This window comes from Schistocerca nitens, chromosome 1, assembly GCF_023898315.1.
Source record: "Schistocerca nitens isolate TAMUIC-IGC-003100 chromosome 1, iqSchNite1.1, whole genome shotgun sequence".
Taxonomy (NCBI): Eukaryota; Metazoa; Arthropoda; class Insecta; order Orthoptera; family Acrididae; genus Schistocerca; species Schistocerca nitens.
The window spans coordinates 1,175,996,772-1,176,013,957 of NC_064614.1; the positions used below are offsets into that span (position 1 = coordinate 1,175,996,772).

The window sequence follows — 17,186 nt, forward strand, 5'->3', positions numbered from 1 at the left end:
AAACACAGTGTTCCAGTGTTTTCTAGTGAGTTACACAGATGATAGTTGTCATTTGTAAACCTTGTATTCAACCAATCACATGCAATGTGACATTTTAATACAATGCAAGATGCAAGGGCAGTATGTTTGATCCAAAAAGAACAAAATTCCGCCATGTTGCTGTAGGTGTCAATGTCTCTCCATCTTGTCATCCATAGGTCGTGAACATGCTACAGGCATAGAGGTCAGTACATATGGCGAGTTGGACATGGTAGCTGATGAATTACAATGCTGAGTGAAAGTGATATCTGGCCATCTCTGCATTGCAGTGGCATATGGCTACTACCAGAAGACTGCAAGACAACTGCTGCTGAGTCCAATCAAACTGTAAGGAACAGATTACGAGAAAAGACCTTACAATTCAGACATTCTGTTTGAGTACCCCGCTTGACATGAAATTTCGCAGCCTGCCTCCAGTCCTGCCATTCCCATGTCAGCTGGCAACTGCATCACTGGCAAAACATGTTAGTCACAGACGAATCCAGACCTCCTCTGGCACAATGTGATGGCCAAGTTGTGTGGTGATGCCATTGTCAGTAGTGCATGCCAAATGTTGTCCAGGAAGCTATCAGATTTGGCCAAGATTCTGTGATAGTACACCAAACAGATCCTGCTGGACCATGTGCTGCTGCATAAGGTGATGATCATGAAGTCCTTTTCATTCATGATAATGTCAGAGCCCATATGGTGGGAGACACATGTATGCCTTGCACCATCTGAACACTGAAGTAATGAAATGGCGAGTAGTGACTCCTGACCTAAACCCCTCTGAGCATATGTGGGACATGTTTGACAGACATGTTCATGCTTGCCCTATTCCATCACAGACTCTCCAAGAATTCTCAAGGGCTCTCATTGAAGAATGGAAATGGATAACATAGGGTGACCTCTGTAGACTTATAAGGAGTGAGCCACTTAGCTGTCAGGTAGATAAATGGTCATGGAGACCATACACATATCTGAAGCTCTTGAAGTCCAATGAAAAGTGCCCAGGATGACAGGGTGAGTGATTGTTTCAACTTTGTTTAAGACAGCTGTCAGGCATTTCAGTTCTTTTTGCATAATGAACAAGGATGTAATGATGTTTTGTGGTGTACTTACTTTGTGAAGTATACAAGTATAATTTGATAATATACTCAGTCCAGAATTATTGCTCAATGGAGTGTGGCAGATGCCCTAAGTCATGTTCCCCTAAATCTTTTGAACAGCGTACATTCAAATTACAATGTTATGCATGTGACAGCAGATACATGGGGCAAACAGGTAAAATGTTTGCTATCAGATACAAAAGCACTTTTAAAAACATCACATTATTGCTATCAGACCCAAAGACTGTATTATACAGAAGAACAAGGTGCCAATAGGAAGACAAATATCAACTGTTCACACACATTAAAGGAAAATATTGTGGCCTAAATACAGCCAAACATTCCCCTGAAACCCTGATTCCACACAATTAAGGCGAATAAAAAGTTTATATGCTCCATACCTTGCCTAAGATTTAATCATGGATAATCACCAAGCCATTTTCATTGAATACACATTCAAGATAATCCTTACTGTGAATGTGATCTGCAAACCCACAGACTGATTTCATACAACAGATCATAAATCTCCTCAACCATTACCATATAACAATAGCAACACTTCTTCACCAAAATAATATATTACTTATGAAATTCTCAGATAAATGTAACATTACTACGTGAAATTCCAAAACATTGAAGATGGCTGTATAGCCATCAGGAAAAAAAATAAATAAATAAATAAATAAATAAATAAATAAATAAATGATAAGAATTTGAAAGTATGGGACAAATCAATTTTTTGTAGACCATCTCAGAGAACAAAATCACAAGCCACCCTCCAGAGACAAAGACATGAAAATAATCAGAATTAACAATAGGAGACACTTTATAATCTAGCAAGAAAATTATCATATAAAAAAAAGCTGAAAAGAAATCCCTTTTGAATGTCCAAGTGTCCATGACAAACATCTCACTATTTACGTTAAAAGATAAAACAGTACAATATCATCCCAACGATTGAGCATCAAAATAATGTCACAAAATCACTTTCCCCTCACTCTTCCATGATCCCCTCCAAATAACCTTTACACCAGAAATCCAACCATGCGAATGTCTGGTACATTTTACCCACTCTTTTTTTTTTTTAAAAAAAATAATAATAATAAAAAGGTAATTTAGTTTTATGCAACATTGGGAAACATATTTACTCTTTGAAAAAGCTGTTTACTCTTTATGTTTGAACTGTATCATATTTTTGAAAATGCTTTTATTGATTTGTGTGTTCTACATAATATGATTCAACCAAATGAATACCATGATGCCACAATTCTCAAGATGTTTCGTCCATACTTCCAGACTAATAACATTAACTGTGAAAGTAACTCTCTGTCACGTTTTCACTGCTGAACAGATTTCAATGATGTTTGGTAAAGAGATAGCTTGAACTCTGAGGTAGAACATAGGCTACTTTAGAAAATAAAAAAAAAAAAAAAAAAAAAACAATAAATAAATAAAATAGTCAGACAGACTGTGAACTAAGGCATGGAAAACATTTTTCACATAAAGTGTCTTAACCCTTTAATGCAGACCTCATTTCTTCGATTTATTCCATATGGAGAAACATTTTCGATCAAATTCGTTATGTAGCTAAGTGTATACACTCCGCTGCAGTTTCTAGTAGTTCTTCATAGCGATCATAGATGGCAGGACGAGCTGAAGCAGTTCGACAGTGAGCTGTGTGGACATACTGCCAAGTGTGTGTTTTGGCGGAAAGTTGAGGTGTGTTTTTGGTGTTTGTGCACTGATTTCTGGGTTTGAAAATTACTTTTTCATTTTGGAAACGTAAGTAGATATGGTGTAAACAGTTAATTCGAGTGTTTTTGCGATAGATTTGAAATGAGGCCTGTTTTTGTGTATGTAGCTTATCAGCTACATTTTTCATTTACTGCATTTCAGGCGCTGACGTAAAAATGTCTCGAAAGAGTCAAGAAGAAATGCTTATGGAATGGTTAGAGATTCCACTAAGCAGTGATGACGATCTTGAGTGTTTCTCTGACGATTCCATTCAAGATGAGACATATGTTGCTCCAGAATCTGTTGATTGTGATAGTGACAGTAGTGACGAAGAAAGTCAAGTAGCAGTAATTAGGACTGAAGATGTTTCTGGAACAAGACAATCTGATGTTATAATGAAGGAATCGACGTCACAATTGTCTGATAATGCTCTGAAACTGCCATGCAGCAGCAAAAATGTTACCAAAAACAGCAGGAGTGTGGTTTGGAAAGATAAACAGTTGATTATTCCCGAACTGCAGTCAAAATTTCATGGCAATACTTCGTTACCAGAAGAAGTAATAAACTTAAATACTCCATACCAATTCTTCAAACATATATTTCCATCTAAATTGTTTGATCTAATTGTCGAAGAGTCTCATAGATACAGTGTGCAGTGTAATCCTGATAGACCAATAGATTTATCCTGTGATGACATAAAAAAATTAAAGGCATCTGTCTCGTAATGTCAATAGTTCATGTACCTAATACGAGGGATTACTGGGGAGAAGTTACTGGTACTCATCTGATCAAGACAACAATGACAGTGAATCAGTATGAGCAAATACGTAAGTTTCTTCACTTCAATGACAACAGTGCAATGATACCCAGGGGTGAAAAAGGTCATGATAGACTGTTCAAGATAAGACCCATAATAGAATTGATGAGATCTCGGTTTCAAACAATACCTGTTGAGGAGTGTGTTTCTGTTGATGAACAGATATGTTCAACAAAGGCTAGAAGTTATTTGAAACAATACATGCCAAACAAGCCTCATAAATATGGATACAAATTATTTGTTATTAGTGGCATATCTGGTTATGCCTACGATTTTGAGATTTTCACTGGAGATGAAAATGAACCAGAAAAAAGAGTGACTGGGGAGGAAGACTTGGGAGCAAGTGCAAATGTTGTAGTTCGACTCAGTAGGATACTACCAAGAAATATGAACCACAAACTACACTGTGACAATTATTACACAAGTCTGCCACTGCTTGTATGGTTACATAAACAAGGAATTTACTCACTTGGGACAGTCAGAAGAAACAGAGTGCCAGACTGCAAGCTCCCTTCAGAAGCTGAGCTGAAGAAAATGGCACGAGGTGCATCAGTAGAGCGCGTCGCAACAGTGGATGGTGTCGACATATCAAATGTAGTGTGGAAAGATAACAAGAGTGTGATGTTGCTTTCTACACTTGCTGGACAGCAGCCTATTCATGAAGCAGGGAGGTATGACAAAAAAACAAAGTCAAGAATAACAATACCTTGTCCACAAATAATTAAGCTCTACAATAAACATATGGGAGGTGTTGACCTTCTTGACAGCATAATGGGTCGACATAAAATTCTTGTGAAAAGTCGAAAATGGTATATAAGATTGTTTTACCATCTCCTGGCCATGGGAGTAGTCAATTCCTGGCTGTTGTATAGGAGAGTAGCAGAAACCAAAGGGATTAGGAGAACTATGAAACTCTCCGAATTTCGAATGGAAATTGCTCACTGTTTGTGTCGCTCAGGTCAAACTTCAGCAAAACGTGGAAGGCCAAGTAATGAACTCGAAAACCAAATACAAGCTAAGAAGACAAAGGGGCCCACAGCACATGTACCTCCACAAGATGTAAGGCTGGATCAAGTAGGTCACCTGCCTTCGTACTTGCAAGTGAGACAGAGGTGCAAAATGCCAGGATGCAAGGGATTTTCCTGGGTTCAGTGTAATAAATGTGCAGTTGCATTGTGTTTGCACAAACAAAAGAACTGTTTTCAAACTTTTCATGTAAAGTGATTATCACATGCTTGGGTACAAACCTGTTGGAACTAGATACCTTATTGTTCATATATAAAAGTGTATAAAATATACAATAAATGCTCAATATTTAGAACATTAATGTCCTATTTATTATTTTAGGATTTTTCCCTTCCTATACAAAGTATTTAATCATAATCAACAATTAAATTACGAGAGATTTGGTCAAAATTGAGGGAGCAAAATAAGCACATTTATTGTGGCTCGTAAGGTGTTAACTCAAAATGTAGCTGATCAGCTACAAAGCGATTTTCAACAATAGTGCTTTGTTAATTTAATTTAAAAAATTTTTCAATATTTTTTTCGAAATGTAGGCACTATAAACTAAACATGGTAATTTTTACAGCTTGAAATAAAAAATCATGCATTTAAGGGTTAAAATATTATTAAATTTGTCATATAATGTCCAGCTGTACAATGTATAGTTACTTCAGTAGCACAATGCATAGACGTGCATTTCTGCCCATGCCCCTCCACGCACACTGCTTGACAGAGACTCTGCACATGCCACCATGTCTTGCATTAGAGAAGTGGATTGGCAGGGGGAAGGGCTGGCGGCACACATCAATAGTTACACTTACCAGAACAGGCAGACACTTGAGGGCAGCTGACATCATTACATTACTACACATACAACAGCTTACTTACTGAACATCAATCATCCCAAAAGAAAACTACTGATGTGCATGCACAGCTGTGGGTAACCGCTAGTTTATTTGTAAAAAAATTGTGATATGAACTATTTAATAACAACAACGTAAATTTCTGGATGAACTAAGAAATAAAATAAAAGTTCAACAGCTCATTTATGTATGGTACACAGAAATATTCACCAGAAAACAGTAATTACACTAGCTTTTGTCCTTTCTCTAGCCAAAGTACACATATTCGCATTCTCACACACAATTACACGGACACCCAAATGCTCACAGCTGTGGCCACTGCAAGACTGACTGCAGTTGCCGGGGTAGATGGAAGTGGCAAGGGGTAGGAAAGGATGCACGATACAAGGAGGGTGTAGGAGGGTGGTGTGAGGCAGGTCTTCTGACAGACGAATCAGCAGATGTGCAAGACGACAAAAGGGGTACAAAGTGTAGAGCATATACAGGGGAGGGGGAAGGGGGGGATGGGGGTAGGAAAGGACACGAAGGTGGAGATGAGAGGAAAAAGAGGAAGGGAGACACCTCTGCATACAAACCTTACAGCCATGACCACATTCCAGTAGTCTAACAGGACTTCCAGCAGCTCCTCAACGCCTTAGGTCCATCCCAAAACTTGACACTTGAATTCATCTCCCTCCTCACACCAGCAAACCCCACCCCCTTGTACCTTTTACCTACTCCACAAACCCAACTCCACAGGTCTACCTACTGATCATCCCATTGTGGCTGTGTACAATATTCCCACAGAATGAACCTCTGCATTTGTCGACCAACAGTTCCCAGCTATTGTTGTTTGTCTGTAGCTTCCCATCATACATTCAAGACAATGCTCACTTCTTTCACCACCTTTCCACAGTTCCTGTCCCTTTATCTCTATACTCCTTGTCTGTCACTATGGATGCAACATCCTTGCACTCTAACATCCTCCATGCCCACGACCTTGCGGCCACGTAACACCACCTTTCCCAATATACTCCTCCTACAAAACCCACTACCTCTTTCATAATCCTCCTAGCCAACCACACTGCAAGCCACAATTATAGCACATTCAAAAGCCAAATATACAAACATATCCATGGTACTGCCATGGGTACTCACATGGCAACATCCTATGTCAACTTATTTATAGGCCAACTGGAGGAATCCTTCCTATCCAGTCAGTGCCTAAAACCCTAGTTTGGTTCAGATTCACTGATGACATTTTGCTTATCTGGACTCATGGCATGGATGACCTCTGCTCTTTCCCCCGTAACCTCAAGGTCCTTCTCAATTCAACAACCCACCTTCTTAGATGTCGATCTTCACCTCTCAGAGGCTCCGTTAAAACATCTGTTCATATCAAGCATACCAACCACCAGCAGTACTTCCACTTGGATAGCTGTCACTAATTCTATGTCAGAAAGTCTCTTCCTTACAGCCTAGCCACCTGTAATGGCAGATCAGCGGTGGAAATCAGGAGGTGTGGAAATCAAGGGCTATTTGGAAAGTAAGGTCTGATTGTTCACAAAATGGAAAAAACTGTGAAAATCCATTTTTTTTATTTGCAACAGTTAGTTACATCTTACAGCTGTTTCTCTACATAGTCACCACTCTGAGTTAAGACATTCGTTGTAGCAATGTATCAACTTTCAACAGCCTCGTCATAGAAGGCCTGTGCTTTCTGTCAATTCTCAACGCTAGTCTACAGCTCAAGGTCTGTGCCAAAATGTTGTCTTCATCACTAGTGGTTCATGGGAGCAGAGATGAAACTCAGGGGAGCCAATTACAGTGTGTATTGAGAGAGATCAAACACTTCCCAATGAAAACAGTGTAGGAGCATCTTCGCTGCCCCTCCAGAGTGCAGCCAAGAATTGTCATGAAGAAGGAAACACATGACAGATATGTTATGTGTGCTGCATGACATCAAGAGAAGTCTCTCACCAGGCCCTCATACTTGGTGGGAGACGATATTTTCTAGGCATTTTTATGTGCTCACTGTGCATTCAGAAGCGAAAAGAGAAATGTGATGTGATCCATGCACATGCATTATATGCAATATGTATGTGCAAAGATTCATCAGATTTTCACTGTGGTTTGCATTTAGCGTCCAATCAGACCTTAGTTTCTGAATAGCCCTCGTACAACAATACCAGAGCTTTTACTGGCCACAGCATCCTATCCAGCTCATCCACAAATAGATCCCCTATGCAATTTACTTGTTTGAAAGCATGAAGCCTGTTAACCAGCCACTGACAAGCACTACTCCAATCACCCAGCATTACTATGGACTTGAAATGCACAACCACATTCTTCTTCGGGGCCCCTGACTACCTTTCATCATGTCCTGAGATGAGGGAAATTACCCACATCAACCAGACCAGTGTTTCACTGTGCACCCAACCTACAAAACATCATTATCCATTCCTACTCCAACCCTGCTGTGCCCCAAGGGTCATCCCTTGTAACTGACCCACCTATCAACACCAGTTACAGGCCTTTCTTACCCATAAAAGGCAGGGACACATGTGAAAGGAGCCATGTTATATATTATCTGTGCTGCATTACCATGCAGCAGTTTAAGTGGGCATGACAAGTAACCAACTATCTACTCGCATGAATGGCCACTGCCAAACAGTAGTACAGCACAAGCTTAATCCTCCCATTTCCGAAGATGTTGTACACCACAACATAAATGACTATTAACAGCTGCTTCACTATGCAAGCTCTCCCTTCCAGCACTAGTTTCTCTGAAACAACAGGTGAGAATTGTCTCTCCAGTATATCCTGCACTCTTGTAATCCTCCTGGTCTAAATCTCCACTAACCTGTTTCCTATCATGTCACTTTAACTTTTGCCTTCTTTCTTCTCTCCCCACCAATCCTCCCCTGTCCAGATCATGTACTGCCTTCTCCTACACCCTCTCCCCCTTTTCTCTTCCCTCCCTGTCTCCCCCTTTATCTCCTTCCACATCTCCTTTCCTCCCCTCCTCCCTAACTCCATCTCTTATGCGGTAAACCCTTCATCTTGTTGTATAGCTGCTGATTCATCTGTCGAACAAGCTGTCTCACACTGTCCTGTTTGCCCCGTCTTTGCCTCGTGCATCCTTTTCCTACCTTCTTCCCACCTCTATCTACCCAGGGAACTGCTATCAATAATCAGCGGTCAATCTTTCCACAGTTGCAGATGTGAGAGTTTGGATGTCTATGTGGTTGTCCATGTGAATGTGTGCACTTTTTCTAGAGAAAGAGCAACAGCTCAAAAGTTAATGTAACTATCATATTTTGTTGAGAGTTTCTATGAGCCACATACCAGTCGGCTATAGCTGAGCTGTTTTTTTAATTTACAAACATCACATATAAAAGCAAAACTGTATTATTCCAGATTACATCCATTAAACATTACTTAATGCAAAATAGTGGAAAGTGTTTGGAACAAATGAAATAGACTGCAGCAATAAAAGGCATCTGAATTTATAAAATTAATATTTGGGCTTAACATTCTGCACAATATAATTATGGACTTTGTGCCTTTTCACATATATATTCTGTCTTTTTATGTTACAGAAACACAGATGCATGAAATCTTAATAATGGTAGTTCTATCTAAGGTTAAATTTTCTTATACCTGTATTTCCTTGCTTCCTGCCATTTTTCTATGCACATATCCACGATATTGTAACATGTCACACCTCGTGAAAAATTTGGGCCATAGTGGATGACAGGGTCTGATTCTGGTATGCTGTGGCAGGGAGCTTTGTCCAGCCTTGAGAGAATGGATCGGACTTTCCATAATCCTTCACACAGGGTTATGGTCAATGTCTACAAAGCTGACCTAAAGAGCTAGACTTCTGATAATAAGCAGCACCTTCCACAAGAATTTTATAAGCAGGTGTAAGAATTGACAAATGAAATGCTTGCATTCATATCTCAAGGTTGACTGGCTGAAAGGGTTAAATTCTGAAAGAATTTCACAAAGCAACTTGGAGCTCACTAAATCGAGGCATTGGTAAGCAGCCCAGCAGAAAGGTGGTGGTGAGTCATGGGCCTTGCGATGATATGTTTTAAGAATGCTGCATATACGAAGGTATAGTGTGACTGATCCTTCATGATACAGAAAGTTATCATTACACCAGCACAGAAAATTCTGGAAGAGTTCACAATTGCTTTCCCACATGTGTACATGCTTGGAAGTTTGCTTAATCTGCAGGTTTTCTTGGTGAGTGCTGCATTTTAGTGAGCATGTACTTAGTCGGAAAAAAAAGGGCCTCAGAGTGCTGAGCTGAAGTGGTGTTTACTAAATAGGGTGGATTACACAAAGTCTGCTTGAAATAACAAATTCCACTATTTCCACAGAAATTTGAAGTGAAATGCTTTTGTATCTCTGGACTAGTTGATTCTGAATTGTATTTCTGTTTTCACATTTTTTTTTATATTAACAGCAAAAGTTTCTAATATTCAGCTGGAGGCAGTGTATAAACTGTTAGTGGTGCACATTTTCCAGTTCATTCTAAGAATATATCTCAAAGTAAAAAGACTGGTATAGGGGATTTATTACTGGTACAGGAGTAGTGACAATTTTAATCCTGCATCGCGGATTAAGGTAAGGCTGGTGACCATTATTTCAAATGATTTAATTTAGCTATGTAGAGGATTAATTTGGGCACACTAAAAAATGTTTCTGAGTATTGCATAGAGTGTGTGGATTCTGGTTACAGATGCATCAGAAAAGACTCTAAGGACCAGACATGAAATTATTTTCTTATCTGCAGAAAAATTATTTCCTCTATTCCCAACAGTATCCTATTGCTCAAATTGCAGTAAGCTAACAAGGAGAGTCAACTTATTACAAGTTTGAGAAAATTAATGTCATTATGTGAAATATTTTATTAAATTCTAATTCTCTTTTTATAATCTATTTTTAATGCTGGTGACTTACTTGGAAAATTGTGAACCAATTTTGGATGTAGCAGGCAAACTCTGTTTAAGAAGTGTTTCCCCCAGGACATCGAGATCCTCCAATGCCTTTTGTTTACTGGGCTTCTCAGGAGGATCCAACAAATTAGAGACTGCAACATAATAAGTTTCAATTAATCATTAAATGTAAACATCAATTAACATTCAGAATCACAATGAATCATGGCACAGTGACCCAATTTCTTACACAATAGTTCAAATTTACTGGTAATGCGGCAGATAAAAACATCATTGTCTTTCCCTCTCTTCCTGTTGCAGTAAGTCGCACCTGAACTGTAGTCCTGGGTGACTCACCCAAAATCTACCCTTTTTCCTAGACCTCTCCATTCGTTTTCCTTCACCCCTCTCCCTTCCCATTGAAGCCTTCTGCCTGAAGGAAGTGGCACTGGATTCAAAAGCTTGCCAATTACAACTGTCTTATGTGTGTGTTCTGCTGCCACTTGGTGAGTAGATTTTTTATCTATCCAGTTGAATTATTAACAGTATTTTGTAACACAATTACTATTTAAATGCCACACATGTTACAATAATATCCCATTCTACAATGGAAGGAGATTTGTATAAAATCTCACAACAACATTAATAATTTTTAGACTTTTGATGAAATACAACACATGTGCCATTCTCTAGTGCTTATTTTAGCTGGATTATGCTTCCAAAAAATAACAGCAACAATGGCCACATTTACAAAGTAAGGGATAGCTCCTATAACAGAAGATCTTATCCACAGAATACTTATGACAGCAGATGCAACACATCAACAGAGTATTTACATTGGGCTGCAGAATTTCATAAATCTGTGTTCACTGCAGCTGTTAATCCAAGACCTGCACAAACTTTTATCAGAAGATGAGCAAAACATATCTGGGCAAACGACAACAAAGCCAATATTGGTGTAAAATACATGTGTAACACCCCCCCCCCCCACACACACACACACACAAACCACAGGTGGTGGTGGTGATGGTGGTGGTGGTGGTGGTGGTGTACTGCTTGGCTCAACAATACAGACAACCGTACTTTACATATGATACACAGGAGGGTATCTGTGAACAGGGCAGACTGACATTTGGTTCCTGAAGAAGAGCAGTGGCCTCAATGCCCTGCATGAAGGCTGATCTGACCTTTTAAACATTATCTAATATCATGTTGCCATGTTGATACTGCTAATGGTTGAAATCAAAGGTACACCACAGCCATATTTTTCCCAAGGACATGCAGCCCAACCGTATAGTTTAATAATGATGGCATCTCCTTCAGTACAATATTCTAGAAGCAAAATAGTCCCTCATTGGGATCTTCAACCAAGGACTACTCGGAAGGATGTAGTTACCAGAAAAAGCCGAACTGGAGTTCCACGGGTCAGAATATGGAATGTTATACTTAATTAAAATAACTTTGTAACATAAATTAAAGTGGTGGATGGGCCAGTTTTGCCAATGTGCACCTAACCATGCTTGGCAAACCTAGAAAATTAAGAAAAGGCACATGAATAGGTTGAATTGAGATATAGTGAGGATAAATGAACTTCGGTGGTAGGATGGACATGATTCCTGTTCAGGTTTAAGTTGCTATAATCAGCATTATCAAAGCCAAGATAGGTACAAAGCCAACACACACCACAGTAGTATAACTTTACATGCCAACTAGCTCTGCAGATGATGATGAGACTGAAAGAATTTATGATGTGCACTTCACCATCCCCCCCTCCCCCACCCGTAATCTGCTACATCTCTCACTCCTCGCCCCAGCCTCCTCCTCACCCCCATCACCTGGACTGCTTCTCCCATCGTGCGCTGTTGTTCGCAGTCTGCCTCGGCAGCCAGAGACAGTGGTCATGTGTGTGCGAGTTGTGTTTGCGTTAATTTGTGTGTGTGTGTGTGTGTGTGTGTGTGTGTGTGTGTTTTCTAATTCAGCAGTCTTTTTATTGTCTGAAACTCAACATCTCCACTATATAGTGAGTAGCAATCTAGCAATCTATCCTTTTAATAATACTGTCATTATTCCATCCTGGATTTTCCACTGTTTAATTTGTATAGGTAACATATTTAAGTGAGTAACACTGCAAGATCACAGGTTAATGCAAATGCGAGATAGGCCAATCCAACTGTGAAATACTGGTGTATTAATAACTGGTGTTACCACCAGAATGTTGAATGCAAGCATGCAAACATACATGCATTGTGTTGTATAGGTGTTGGACGTCAGTTCGTGGGATGGAGTTCCGTTCCTCTTGCACTTGGTCGGTCTATACAGGGACGGTTAATGCTAGATGAGGATGACACTGGAGTTTTTGTCGGATGATGTCCCATATGTGTTCGGTTGGAGACAGATCTGGTGAGCGAGCAGACCAAAGTAACATTTGACAGTCTGTATAGCTTATTGGGTATGTGGGAAAGTGTTATACTGTTGGAAAACCCCCCTAAAATGCTATTCATGATTGGCAGCACAACAGGTTGAATCACCAGACTGACTAACAAATTTGCAGTCAGGTTGCTTGGGATAACAATGAGTGTTCCTGCTGTCCTATAAAATTGTAGCCCAGACAATAGCCCCAGATGCAGGTCCAGTGTGTCTAGCATTCAGACAGGTTGGTTGTAAGCTCTCAACTGGCCTCCTCCTAATGAACACATGGGCATCACATGGGCACCAAGGAAAAACTAGCTTTCATCAGAAAAAACAACAGCTCTCCACCCTGTCCACCAATGAACTCTCACCTGACACCACTGAAGTTGCAAATGACAGTGGTTTGGGGTTAACGGAATGCACGCCACAGTGTGTCTGGCTCGGAGCTGTCCTTGAAGTAACTGATTCAACTCAGATTAATGAAGATGCAATATGATGTGCCAGAGCTTACGTTGAACAACTACCTCTTGGTAGCACCAAGTGGTCGTCTGGAGACCAGTCTTCTTGTGATCGTACATTCTTGTGATCACCACTCTCAGCACTCATGTGCTATGACTACTATCCTACCAAGTCTTTCTACAATATCACAGAAGGAGCATGTAGCTTCTCGTAGCCCTAATATGTGACCTAGTTCAAATACAGTGAAGTGTTGATAATGGCATCTTTGTGGTCTTAAATGCGTTATTGTATAATTACAAAGATAACTAATGCTCATGACCATTACAGAGTGTATTTAAAGCAAACCTGATTTGCATCCTCATAGTGGTGCTACTAGTGCCATTCTTATGCGATTGTCGTGAAATTTGAATAATCATCACCTTTCAGATGTAGAAACATGCATCCCAGATTTCATTTATGTCGCCAAAACTACTCCTTGGTGTTGTGATTTTTCTTTTTTGCATTACTGCAGAAAGGAACAACTAAGTAGATCAATATGAGGTGTGAGATATAATGCGAGAAGAATTTGACAGGGCACTGAAAGACCTAAGCCAAAACAAGGCATCTGGAGTAGGCAACACTCCCTCAGAACTGCTGATACCCTTGGGAGAGCCGACCATGACAAAACTATTCTGCCTTGTGTGTGCAATGTATGGGATGAGAAATCATTCTTGAACTCCATAAAGAATGTAGTAACTCCGATTTCAGAGAAAGTAGGTGCTGACACATATGAACATTACTGAACTATCAGTTTCATAGATCATGTCTGCAAATTATTGACAGAAATTAGTTACAGAAGAGTGAAAAAGCTGGTAGAAGGTAACCTCAGGAAAGACCAGTTTGGGTCCTGGAGAAATGTTAGAACCCATGAAACATACTGACTCTAAGACTCATCTTAGAAAATAGGTTAGAGAAAGGCTTACCTATGTTCATATCTTTTGTAGACATAGAGAAAGGTTTTGACAATGTTGTCTCGAATACACTCTTTCAAATTCTGAAGGCAGCAGGGGTAAAATACAGGAAGTGAAAGGCTATTTACAACTTGTACAGAAACCAGATGATACTTATAAGGCTCGAAAGGCATGAAAGGAATGCAGTGGTTGAGAAGGGAGCATATATCCCTGACGTTATTCAATTTGTATAATGAGCAAGCAATAAAGAAAGAATCAAAATTCATGAAGAAGAAATAATGACTTTGAGGTTTGCTGATGTTTGTAATTCTGTAAGAGACAGCAGCACAGGACTTGAAAGAGCAGTTGTACAGAAAGAGGGATATAAGATGAACATTAACTAAAGCAAAACAAGGGTAGGGGAACATAGTCAAATTAAATAAGGCAATGCTGTGGTAATAAGATTAGGAAATGACACACTAAAAGTAGTAGATGAGTTTTGCAGTAAAATAAACGATGATAGCCAAAGTAGAGAGGATATGAAATGCAGACTGGCGATGACAGCAAAAACATTTCTGTAGAAGAGACATTTGTTAAGACTGAATATAAATTTAGGTGTTAGAAAATCTTTCCTGAATACACCTGTCTGGAATGTAGCCTTGCACAGGAGTGAAATGTGGACAATAAGTAGTTTAGACTAGATGAGAACAGAAGCTTTTGAAATGTGATGTTACGTGATGCTACAGAAGGATGTTGACAAATAAATAGATAAGTCGCATAACTAATGAGGAGGTAGTGAATAAAACTGGGGAAAGGCATTTGTGGTGCAAGATGACTAAAAGAATACATTGGTTGACAGTACAGAGTCTGAGACATCAAGAAATCTTCAATTCAATGCTGGAGTAAAAATTGCAGAGAGGCAGAGAGAGAGAGAGAGAGAGAGAGAGAGAGAGAAGTACAGTAAGCAAATTCTTAAGGATGTGGGTAGCAGTAGTTATTTGGAGATGAAGAAGTTTGCAAAGGATAGAATAGTGTAGACAGCTGCATCAAACCAGTCTCTGGGATGAAGAAGACAACAACAACAACATATATGTCTTCACTCAGCAGATGATGAAGAGGTTCAAAGTATATACAATGATACAAAAGAAGTTATTCAGATAGTTAAGGGAGACAAGAATTCCATTGCGACAACAGACTGGGATTCAATAGCAGGAAAAGGAAGAGGTGGAAAAATAGTAGGAGAGTATACACTGTGTGAAGAAACAAAAGAGGAAGCTGCCTACTAGAATTTTGCACAGAACATAATTTAATCATTCCTAATGCTTGGTTTAATAATTATAAAAAGAGGCCGTATATTTGGAAGAGACATGGCGACAACAGAAAGTTTAAGAAAATTTATAAAATTCGAAGGAGGAAATTTTGAAATGAGATTTTGAATTGCAACACTTTTTCACGAGCAGATGTAGTAGACCGACATCCTTTAAAACTTTCTTACTATACTCGTCTCTTGGTTTCTCTCTGCAATTTTACCCCCCACACTTCCCTCCAGCACTAAACTGAAGATTTCTTGATGCCTCAGAATGTGCCATATCAACGAGTCTGTTCTTTTAGTCACCTTATACCACAAATTTCTTTCCTCCTCGGAAATTTGCCGAATGACCAAAATTTTTTATCACAATCTCTGGAATGAAACTGAAAAAATTGCAGAAAAGTAGGAAAGAAGGGGCCTGAATATGATGGAACAACCAGAGAGTGCTGGGAGTTCAAAACAGAGTGTCAGGCAGAGAGAGACTGAAGCAGGTGAAAGGAATGTGACAGAAGATCAATGGGTAACTTAGGATGATATGATAGTGAAGGCAGCAGACATTCAAACAGCCAAAATGACACATTCCAGTAGTGGTACTCTCATCATTTAACTGATGGAAGGAGAAAAACAGAAATGCACACGAAAGGGAATAATACAGACATCTAAAAAATGAGACCAATGGAAAGTGCTGTATGGCAAAATAGGAATGGCTACACGAGAAATACAAAGCTGTAGACACATGCATTACTGAGTAAGGTAGATGCCAACTATAGGAAAATTACAGAAAGATTTGAAGAAAAGAGAAGCTCCTGTATGATTGCCAAGAGCTCAGAGAGAAAACCATATTAAGCAAAGAAGATACGGCTAAAAGATGGAAGGAAGTATAGATTAGCTATAAAAGACATTCAAAAGTCACTACTATGAAGTGAGAAGAAAGAGGGGATTAAGACAACATGGGGCACTGCGAGAAGAATATGACAGAGCACCAAAAACCTGAAGTGCAACAAGGGACCAGTAGTAGAAGATATTACAACAGAGTTATTGAGATCCTTGAGTGAGCCAACCATTACAAGACTATTCCACTTGGTACACACGATTTAGGAGGCAGGCAAAATAACCCCTGGATTCAAGGAGGCGGCACTAAAACCAAGTCCATAGAAGACAGCTGCTAACAGTGGGGAAAAATGTTGTACTATCTGTTTAATATATCATGGTTCCAAAAAACTACCACAAATTATTTACAGCAGAAAGGAGAGACTGTTAGGAGCTGACCTTGGGGGAAGATCAGTTTGGGTTCTGGAGAAATGTAGAAACATATAATGCAATAGTGAACCTACGATTCATCTTAGAAGACAGACTGAAGAAAGGTAAACTAACATTTACAGCATAAAAAAGACAATTCTGACAAATGCTCTAATTGGAATTTAGAGTGTAGGTTGGACAAAAGACAAGGAGCAAGAGGTTATCAACAACTTGTACAGAAGTACAACTGAAGCAATATGAGTCAAAGGGCATGAAACAGAGACAGCAGTTGAGAAGGAAATGAACCATCTTGATAAAAGGTTGTAAGATGAACATCAACAACAATACAACAAGGATAAGGATGCGT

The 17,186-nt window shown here is 39.4% G+C and overlaps 1 protein-coding gene across 4 annotated transcripts in view; it reads right to left on the reverse strand.

The window, feature by feature from the left end:
- LOC126200231 (ADP-ribosylation factor-binding protein GGA2) overlaps positions 1–17,186 on the reverse strand; it is a 136,800-nt gene that overhangs the window by 54,320 nt on the left and 65,294 nt on the right. For all 4 annotated transcript variants that reach the window (XM_049936692.1, XM_049936693.1, XM_049936694.1 and 1 more), the window contains exon 7: positions 10,500–10,629. In XM_049936692.1, coding sequence (XP_049792649.1) covers positions 10,500–10,629 — 130 coding nt within the window. The remainder of the gene's footprint in view (positions 1–10,499; positions 10,630–17,186) is intronic.